The sequence below is a fragment of the Zea mays genome, chromosome 3 (assembly GCF_902167145.1).
Source record: "Zea mays cultivar B73 chromosome 3, Zm-B73-REFERENCE-NAM-5.0, whole genome shotgun sequence".
Classification (NCBI taxonomy): domain Eukaryota; kingdom Viridiplantae; phylum Streptophyta; class Magnoliopsida; order Poales; family Poaceae; genus Zea; species Zea mays.
Genome location: NC_050098.1, coordinates 230998181 through 231009169, shown reverse-complemented (window position 1 = coordinate 231009169; position 10989 = coordinate 230998181). Strand labels below are relative to the sequence as shown.

The 10989-nt window shown below is 47.2% G+C and overlaps 1 protein-coding gene across 1 annotated transcript; it reads left to right on the top strand.

The window, feature by feature from the left end:
• The first annotated feature begins 861 nt into the window (after positions 1-861).
• LOC103651606 (ABC transporter G family member 10) lies at positions 862-3226 on the top strand. Its single transcript, XM_008677273.3, has one exon. The coding sequence runs from the start codon at positions 1088-1090 to the stop codon at positions 2915-2917; it is 1830 nt and encodes a 609-aa protein (XP_008675495.1). The 5' UTR covers positions 862-1087; the 3' UTR covers positions 2918-3226.
• The last annotated feature ends 7763 nt before the right edge of the window (positions 3227-10989 follow it).

Below are 10989 nucleotides of genomic sequence, written 5' to 3'. Positions count from 1 at the left end.
TGTCTTTTGAAATTCAAAAAAAATCAAACCACCAGTAAACTGCTATTTTCGATCGGTTTTTTATGCCTCTTGGCGGTTTTAAATGTTTAATCGGTTTATATTCACAAATTCAAATAAATCGGTTTTCAGATATTTCTCGACGGTAAATCGGAATTTTTCGCCGATTTTTTTTTTGTTTTTATTAGTTTTTTAAAAATTTTGTTCGAAATTTATTTTTTAAAAAACAAATCACCGGTTTCCGAAAACCGTCGATTTTGTTTTCCTTGGATAGGATGGACAATACAAAATTACGCATACCTGTCGATGGACGTGATTCAGTGAAATCAGTATAAGATGACGTATTCCAAATCTAAGAATAAGTTTACTGGCAACATTATCGACCAAAAAAGTTCAATGGTATAAATCAAAACCAGAAAAAGTATAGTGGCACACAACTAATTAACCCAAAAAATTCTATTGATGACAAGAAAAAACAAACAAATAAATAAAAAGGATTGATCATGAATCCTATGTTTCTTCCCCTTATAGTTATTACCACTCCAATTTATATAGATACTAGATAGTTATATGTTGATTGGTATGGTAACAAGAGAATATAAACAAGTGAGTCTCCAGCCTTAACAGACTTGAAGATCATGTGTCCAGTCCAGCTCAGCCAGTTTCGTAAGCCAGGCGAACAACCATCATCTCTGTAACGAAAACTCACGCGAGTTGAAGAGGTCCCGGTACACCCATCTCACAAGCATGGTCGTTCCGTTTGGTTCATTCAGCTAGCACTAGCACCAGACCGGCACGTCCACCCGGGACACAAGCAACCCTAAAAACAATGCCCGTGCGGTGGCACCCGACGGACGGGCGACAGCGTCGCACCACGCCGCACGCCCCCGCCCGGTGTTAAGAGCGTGCTCGCGCGCCCGCCAACAGCACACAGCCGCGCGAGTACATAAGCCGACGCGAGGTTGGTGCCGGTAGCTCAACACTCCTCACCTCACTCACCCTCTGCGAGCGCCGAGCACCGCACGTCGCCTGCTCTTTCTCCCCGACCACCACGTACCACCACCTGTTATACCTTTCGCCGTCTCCGACGATGGAGGAGGCGACGGTGATGTCGCAGCTGGGCCGCAGCAAGGACAGCGGCGGCGGCCGCCGGAGGCAGCGGTACCGCATCGAGACCAGGGCGCTGTCCTACGTGCTCCCGCCGCGCGCGCTTCTCGTCCCGTGGTCGTCCGCCACCAAGGGGAAGGAGGAGAGGCTGCTGCTGCGCGGCGTCACCTGCGAGGCGCCGCCGGGGGAGCTGCTGGCGGTCGTGGGGCCCAGCGGGGCGGGCAAGACCACGCTGCTCTCGGTGCTGGCCGGCTCGGCGGACCCGGCGCGGGTGGTGGCCGGGGAGGTGCTGGTGAACGGGGTGCCCATGGACGCCGCCGGGTTCCGCCGCGTGTCCGGCTACGTGCCGCAGGACGACGCGCTGTTCCCGGCGCTCACCGTCGAGGAGTCGCTCGTGTACAGCGCGCGCCTGCGCCTGCGCCTGCGCGGCGGGGGCGGGGGCGGGACGCCGTCCGGCGCGGAGCACCGGGCGCGGGAGCTCATGGCGGAGCTCGGCCTCGCCCACGTCGCCGCGTCCAGGGTCGCCGACGTGTCCGGCGGCGAGCGGAGGCGGGTGTCCATCGGGATGGACCTCGTGCACGACCCGGCCGTGCTGCTGCTGGACGAGCCCACGTCGGGGCTCGACTCCGGCTCCGCGCTCCACATCGTCAAGATGCTCAGGGACATGGCCGCCGCGCACGCCAAGACCGTCGTGCTCACCATCCACCAGCCGGGGTTCCGCATCCTCGAGCTCATCGACCGCGTCGTGCTCCTCGCCGACGGAGCCGTCCGCCACCACGGCTCCCTCGACTTCCTCCAGTCGCGCCTCATCGCCACCGGCCACGCCATCCCCGCCCACGTCAACGTGCTCGAGTACGCCATGGAGACCATCGACTCCCTCAAGCCCGACGTCGCCGTAGCCACGGCGGTCACCACGATCACCGCCGCCACTCCAGCGAACCGACAAGACGGGCCGCGCGCGGGGTACGCCAACTCGCCGGCGGCGGAGGTGCGCATCCTGGCGGGGCGGTTCGTGAAGACGGTGCTGCGGACGCCGCAGCTGTTCGCGGCGCGGATGGCGCAGTCGGTGCTGGTCGGCGCGTTCCTCGGCAGCATCTTCCTGGGCACCACCGACCTGCAGTCCCGCCTCGGCTTCTTCGCCTTCAACCTCACCTACCTGCTCACCTCCACCACCGAGGCCCTGCCCGTGTTCCTCCACGAGCGCCGCATCCTGGAGCGGGAGACCTCCCGCGGCGCCTACCGCGTGTCCTCGTACGTCGCCTCCAACGCCGCCGTCTTCCTGCCGTTCCTCCTCGCCGCGGCGGTGCTGTACGCGGCGCCCGTGTACTGGCTCGTGGGCCTGGCGCGCGAGCCCGCCGCCTTCGCCTACTTCGCGCTCGTCGTCTGGCTCGTCATGCTCACCGCCAACTCCTTCGTCGCCTGCCTCAGCGCGCTGGCGCCCAACTACATCGTGGGGAACTCCATCGTCGCGGGGCTCATCGGCTGCTTCTTCCTCTTCTCCGGATACTTCGTGGCGAGCAAGAACATCCCGCGCTACTGGGTGTTCATGCACTACGCCAGCCTGTTCAAGTACCCGTTCGAGGCCCTGGTGGTGAACGAGTACGGCGGCGCGCGCGGAGCCAGGGAGTGCCTCGCCTCGGCCGGCGGCGCGGGGGGACTGTGCGTGCTCGACGGCGCGGGGCTGCTGCGGCAGCAGGGGATGAGGGAGGGCATGCGGTGGAGCAACCTGGGCGTCATGCTCGGCTTCGTGGTCGGGTACAGGGTGCTCTGCTTCGTCATCCTCTCCTTCAGGTGCCACCGCACGGGGAGGTGAGTACGGGAGAAAGGCGGGAAACCATGCCAGTGGCGGCCATTGGCATGCAAGCAAACTGCAAATAGTACTCCGCTCGTTTGAATTTCACCTCATTCTCCTCCTTCCTTTTCGTGATTTTCTCCACGAAACATCGATTCGAATTAGGTTGGATACGAATATATATATGTATATGTTTGGGAGATACTACTGATTGTAGTGGTCAGTGGATGATGTTCCTGTGTATCAATAGTGGGGTTCATGGCATGATGCTAATGGGAGAATAAAGATTTGGGTGTTTCTGCTCCTTTCCCAGTTCCAGGGAAAGTGTCACATTCGTGTTGGATTTGATCTTTGGTAGCCCTCGCCAATGTGGGAAAGAGGGTAGTTGAGAAAGACAGGTCTGAGGTGAGACAAAAAGCGATGAGGCACAAGCAGCAGCTCGGAAACTTGCCTAATCGGCACCAGTTTAGGCGAGAAAAAAAAACTAGTTTTCCTCACAAATTCAACTGTTAAGTGACACCACCTCCTTTTCATAATTTTTTCAAGTTGTTCGTTGGTACAGGACCGTTAGTTCAACAGATCAAGACAATGGTCAAGACCATTAAAAGGTTGAGTAATCAAACCGTTTGCTTCGATAATTAATCTGGAAACCAAGCGAAACATCTGTTCAAGCACTCCTAATTGGTTGTCTATGCTCTGCATTGACCTGACTTTTATTAATCTTTTCGTTCTAATTATAAAATATTTTATTTTTTTAGATATATATAACTTTACATAAATAATACGTATGTAGGGCAGAAAAAAAGACGAGTCGAGTTCGACTTGGTGTGATTTGATGGCTCATCGAGCTCGGTTTAGCTTGTCCACTCGACGAGACGAAGAATAATGCTCGACTCGATTTAGCTTGCGAGTTGCACCTTAATAAATTTTATTATATTATATAGTGAATTAATAATATATAAATGTATAATATAAAATCACCATTCAACATCATGAGTAATATAAATTATAAATTGTCATATATACATCATCAAAGGCTAATAAACGAGCACTTTGGCATAGGTTGCGAGCCAGTTTGTCTCGGCTCGCTACACCAACAAACCCAAAATATAGGCTTGCGAGGTGAGCCGAGCCAATTCAAGCTCAAGTAGTCTCACGAGCTTATTTTCTAGTCCTATCTACATGCAAGCTATCCACTTATCATGCCATGTTTTGGAGCCTCTACAACTAATAGTTATCCACTTATCATTGCTATTTTTATTCTACGAACATTAACTGTTGTAACATCTTTCATTAAATGTAATTATTATTTTTGGTCTACCACCATACAAAACATTCATGTGTGTACTGTTTATTTGGCTATTTAAGAGCTACTTTGGCAACCCTATTTTTCCAAGGGACTTCCAATTTCCCAAGGAAAATTAGTTCATTTTCCCTTGGGAAATTGAAGTTGCCAAACTAGTCCTAAAAGGAAAATATGCCCTTGGGTCGTTTCTTGTTGTTTTGGTGATTAAATGCTCAACACAACACTTTGAACTAACACTCTACATATGAGCATGATCATAGATGTTTAGAAAGCAAATTACTTGATCTAATATTGTTTGGGTAGATATTGAATTATGATATTGAGTAAGTCTGTGTGTGCAGCAGTGCTGCTCTAAGGCTGTTAGTGCCATGACATGACAGTGCTAGGCCCCAAGCGACAGTACCACACCTATTGCTAACACAGTTGTGAATGTTGTTTTTAATTTGTCTATTCATCGCCCTCTAGGCATAGCAAATCCTTACAAGTGGTACCAAAGCTATGTTTTCTCGTGGACGCTTAACCACTTGAGAAATGGCTACACCAAGGGGATATGATGGTGGTATGCAAAGTGTGGCACCAAAAGAGGTGGATTTGCATGATGATAGCAAAATTGAAAGTGTATCTATAACTAGCAAGACTAGAAAGAGAGGAAAGAAAGAAAATATGAAGAAGAAAATATGAAAAAAGAAGAGAAGGCTGAGAAGAGAACACATAATAAGAGGAGAAGAAGAAACAATAAAATAAGAAGAGCAAGAGTGCTACAAGTGAAGAAGAATCAAGTAGCACCAAAGATGGAGATGATGATAAATATTATCAAATCACCAAGATTGAAAAGAAAACAAGCAAGGCAATATATGGCAATAGCAAGAAGACATGAATTCGTATCCTTGAATTATAACTCTATGCCTAACCTTGATTCTGGAACCCTTGTCAATGCACATGTAAACAAGTTACCTTATTTTAATGGGACTATCTTTGCCAAGTGGAAGCACATGATAAAAGTTTAACCTGTAGGTCTTTATCTAGAGCTTTTGGAAGTTGCCAAGAATAGTGTGGATGAGCCACTTGATCCTAGAAATCCAACAACACTTGAGTATTGCTATATTCATCTTAATGCTCAAGCCATTAATCTCGTCGAGTGCCTTGAGTGGGAAAGAACACAATAAAGTGATGAGTTTGGAGGTTGCCAAGGAAATACGGGACACTTTTGACATTGCTTACGAAAGAGTTGACAACATGCATGAGCCAATTAAAAATTAATTCATTGATGGCAAAGCTCAATCAAATCGTAATCATGGATGGTGAAAGGCCACAAGAGATGTTTGATAGGCGGTGGGACAAGCGCGTGTGACGGTGGGTAGGCGTGCATGCGGGTGGGCGAGCGCGACAACGGCGCTAGGCGAGGAGACAGTGGCGACGACGGCTGTATACGGGTGAGCAAGGAAAGAGAGAGAGTGGTAGCCTATGATCTTGATCTTGTGCCAGAGTAGTACTTCCATCAGAGCAAATTTAATAATATAGCACATAACGGGCTTTATTATGTTGCCATGTTATATATAGTCAGTTAAAAACCTACTCATATCATAACTTTCTCCCAATATAAGTTGTACATTTAATAATTGGTCTATCTCTTTCTCACTCAGAGAGTCTTGGAGTCCGTGTGCAGCTCACTCTCAGCTGGCTACTAGTGAGTAGCCCGTCTGCTTTTCTCTCTTCACTTTCCTTCTTCCACATCACCATAAATCCGATGTGACATCTCTTGCAGCTCTTAACTTCTCGTTCTTCTATAACACCATGAATCTGATGTGCTATCTCTTACGGCCTATCTGTATCATCTTATTATACTTGCTCTCAGTATACTGTTCTATTTTCTTTCATCTGTACTCATGTCACATCAGTTTAGCTTTTTATCCTATGTATATGGCATGTAAACGAAATGATACTGGAGTAGCCTCAGTCCTATCTAGTCCGGCACCGGCACGATTGCCGGATTGGGCAGCCTCTGCGCGTGCCTCCCAAAGCGGCACAATCACCGCAAGCGCCTGTCGCTTTTGGTGCAAATAAAAACCTGCCAACCCAAGTCGGCAGATGGCCCGGTTCGTCCATGGGATCAGCTGAGCTGATGATTGGCCAGCTCCACTCTATGGAACGCGGAGGCCGTCGCGCCGTCGGCCGCAGGCGCGCGGACGCGACGCTCCACTCCATCTCCACCGGTCGCCGTCGCCGGCAAGAACGGGGTCGCTCGTGCATGGATACGGCACCCACCCACCCATCCGGACGGACGGATAGCTCGCATCGGGAGATATTTCCTAGTCGGCGATCTGGACAGTGGAAAAAGGGATAAAAAGAGAAGGGAGACGCTTTGGCTTTGCGGCGGTGCCCCGCCCGCCTCCCGTACGTGTCCGCCACTATATACTGTCGCATGCTGGTGCTGCCGCGCCTGCGTTAGGCGCAGGACGTCAGGTCAATTCGGTCGCCATGCGTGCAGGCTGCTCGGCACGACCGGCGTGCTCGCGCCTCGCGGGGCTGGGACTGGGACTGGGACTGGGAACGCGGGATCGGAGTGGGAAGTACGCGACGGAGGCTCGCCAGCGAGGACTGAGCAGCGATATACCTATATGTGGCCAAACTGGCGGTCTGATCCTGGCCTATCTCTGGCAGGCACGATATTATTAAACACAAAGGTCTGTTTAGTTTCATTGTCTAACCATGTGTTTAGTTTGAGGTTAAAATAGAATGAGGTGAAGCGAGACCGTCCGCTCGATTTTTTTGGATCACGTCGTCACCAAAAAATTGTTCCGATGTTCACCTCATCTTTGCGTGACTCTCATCCAAACACTATAGCAAATTTGGTCGTCCACTTCCATCCCTTTTTATACGTCCAACTAAACACACACTAAATTACCATAGTTTATCTAACTTTTTCTTCCTAAGTTTAAAGTCTGTTTGATTTGACCGACTAACCTTAGATAATTTGTCACATTTATTTATGAACCAGACAAACCCTATGTCTATGTGTACCGTACCGTCATGTCAAGATCTCGGACCAGTAACAACCCTATGCCCAGTTAAATATATGTGCACAATACTGCCATTCTCTACAGTAGTACACACATACATAATCATTATAGTTCAAAATAAAATAATTTTTACAAAATCACTAGTACACGGAAGATCTATAGTAACGGTTGTGAATCTATTTAATATAGTTTTTTTAGAACCACCAGTGCTAGAGGCCAGTATAAATCATTATTTTTATAGGCGGGTAACTGAGTACCGTTGATTTCCACTAGCGGTTGAGCTAAGAAAACTGTTGATTTCTACTAGCGGTGGGCATAATAAAACGCTACGAAAAATTATTTTCAAAAACATCAAACATGTTTTAAAAACAACAAAAAATATTTTATTTAAGGAGAGTCCTCGGGCCCACCCCACCCGCCCGTCTCCGTCGAAATCGCGACATTTTTCAACCAACAGAATATAAATTGCTTATTTGAGACCGTAAACGAATTCAAATAAAAAAAATTGTCAAATACAAAGTTGAATAACTTTTAAAGTTCTACAACTTTCATTTTGACACTTTTTTCATCTGAGGCTGTTTGCAAAATTTGAATTTTAAATTTGACAAATTTAGATGCAATTTTTTAGAGTCGAAATGATTTCAGATAAAAAATTTATCAACTACAAAGTTTCATAACTTGTACACATCTACAACTCTTATTTTGGTGGTTTCATCATGCGAGGTCGTTTGAAAAACTCGAATAATTAAGGATAAAAATGGTTTCTAGTGGCGGTTCCTTAAGAAAATCACATTAAAATTAGCACAGGCGGTTGATAACCGAATCCGCATGTAAAAACATGGAGCCACTTATGCCTTGATCATCGGCCCCTCCGCATGGGTACATTCTGTTCTTCCTATTTGTCATCACATATATTACATTGTATTTCTAGATTAAATTAAAACTGAAAATGGCTAAATTTCTAACAACTAACATGGATAATAAACAGCAAAAGCAAGGGTTCAAGCTGGTTTTAAACTTGTGTATACAAAAATAGTAGTGCCAAAAAAACCAAACTCTTTTGGTTCAACTTCAAACAGGTTCCAAAAGTTGGAAGTCTTTGGTTCAGCTTCAAGCAGGTTCAAAAAGCTGAACAAAAGTCACCCTTAGCAAGCATAGCCATCATGTTGTACCGTGTTAGGGCAATGCCATTTTGTAGTCAGACTAGTGCTGGCCGATCATGTGTGACCTATTTATCCATCCATATACTAATTCGTAGTTACTGTCATAGTGTACGTCGACCTAGCTTTTCGTGGTGGCTGGCGGCTGAACCTGCATCTGCATGCCGGCTGCGGTGCGTATCTTATCTTTTCTAGGCTCGAATTAATAATGGGACTGGAAGTGCAGCCGCCGCCGCGCGCGGCCAATGCAAGGTCCTTCTTTTGATCACGACACCCATGGTCCGTGTCCGCGTCACTCCATCTGCTAATTTGATTGGCCAAATATATCCTCCATTCCTCCGTTCGATCACGTCCGGTCCAATGAGTGCAGATATCATGGAGGTCAAAAGCTGTGTCGCGGTTTGCGCGGCCAGCGTAATGGAGAGCGCACTACTGACAGTGCGCATGCACAAGAGAAGCCGGTTTTGAGATCCAATGCTGAAGATCTCAAATGGATCCTTATTTCAAAGAGGCTGACACTCAATTCTCTAGAGTTGGAGTAAAACCCTTAGACTCTCCTCACGGTTCCCGCGGTCGCTCCCCCTCCCCTCTTGTAGGGACTGCCAATTCTCTAGAGTTGGAGTAAAACCTTTAGACTGTCCCCACGGTTCCCACAGTCGCTCCCCCTCCCCTCCTGTAGGGCAACAGGCAGCCCTACAGCCGCAGCGACCGCCCTGCGAGGCCCCCACGACCAGTAGAAGTGACCAGGACTTCGGCATATTGAGCGTCAGCTGTTGCGCCCCCTTGTCTCGAGTTACGTGCTAGTTAGTATTTGATAGTTGAAGAAAAAATAATAATAGATGATGAATAGGATTGGATAATTATATTTTTATGTTTGTAGTAGGGTATAGAGGGAGAATTTAGAGGAAACCGTTGCGGGAGATAAAAAAAGGATGGAATTTGATGATGTGACACAAAAAAGTGATATAGACGGAGAAATAATGTGAACAACTGCGGATAGCCTAAGGCTAGCTGCAGCGGCGTCCACCACACTCACCCTCCCTTCTTGTCCCTGTAGTGATTTAGGGCGACACTTGACCTTAAACGGCTTGCGCAAAACGGCCCCCCTACGCACTAAAGTGAAAGGGGCAAAATTAGTGGACCGCTGGATTCAGAGGAACGACAGTCGACACTCTTGCCTAGAGTTGGTCCACTGGATTCAGAGGAACGACAGTCGACACTCTTGCCTAGAGTTACGTGCCTGTCAGTATTTTTTAGTTGGGGAAAAATAGATAAATGGTGAAGAATATTTTATGGTTGTAGTATGGTATATGAGGAGAATTTAGAGGAAACCATTGTGGGAGGAAGAAGAGAAGGTGATAGAATTTTGGTGACATGACAAAAAAATTTGGGATATAGAGCAGAAAATTTAGGAGAAACCGTTGCGGATAGTCTTATTTCCCGGGCCATGCTTTAGGTCCTGATCCTGTAGGTTCCATGCCATCTAGGGCTGGTCTTGAGATTTCAGGGGAGGGGAGGGGTCGACAGTAGCGGCGACACGAGTGAGGGGAGGGGGAGGCTGGAGGCGGCGGGGTCAGGAGGGAGGGGAAGGGATGATCCATATAATAATGCCCATTGGATTTGAGTAGGGATGGCAACGAATAAATTATCCGCGGATACTGTCTCTGGACATCCATATCCGCGACTTATATCTGATATCTGAACACGTACCCGTTACCCGCTACGAATAAAAAATAGTATCCACATCCGTTACCCGCGGGTAACAGATATCCGTGGATAAATCCATTTGCCCACTACACATACAACATATTTAAATCCAGCAAATTCAAATATGATAATATATCTGTCCAACAAATTTAAATATGATAAAAACATTTAAACCATACATAATTTGTCCAGCAAATCAAATCTGATACATGTATTAAGGCATACAACGAGCAATATAAAATTGACTAGCAAAATCAAATCTGAATTGTTCAAATTGATAAAATTACAAACACACAAGCCACAAGTAACTAGGATCAGAGTATTTCCAATCTAAAAAGCCTACAAGAATCTGAAAAACTACAAGAATCTACAAAGAAAGCGGACTGCTGAGCGAGCTGGACCCCACATGTCAGGTTACTTTAACGGATATTCGGGTATGGATACTGATTTTTCGTACCCGTTTTAAAAATATCCACGGATATCAAATGTTACCCGTATCCGTATCCACGGGTACAGGCTCGTACCCAAAATCGTGCCCAACGGGTTTTTATCCGCGAAATCGTGGATAAATCACATCCATTGCCATCTCTAGATTTGAGTGAGTAAAAGAGGGGGTTATCTAGTGATATCAAGCATTAGTTTTGATGTTGTGTTAAGTCTGGGTACAATTTATTTGGTGGATTTAGTGGAGGTTATGGGTGTGGGGTGATTTCGTTGCGTGGGTTTTGCAAAGTTTAATCTGGTGGATTATGTAGTGGTTAGATTATATGATATGTTACAAGGAGAGTACTCTTGGATCTATTTATATAGTCTAGAGGGTAGGTGCACGATTCTAGTCCTAATAAGTTAAGACATGAGAGTGCTTATCCTACTATAAAGACATTTCCTCCTTTAATCGAC

Excerpts from the sequence above, each read along its gene's own strand:
- LOC103651606 (XM_008677273.3), top strand. The coding sequence starts at position 1,088 with ATGGAGGAGGCGACGGTGATGTCGCAGCTGGGCCGCAGCAAGGACAGC.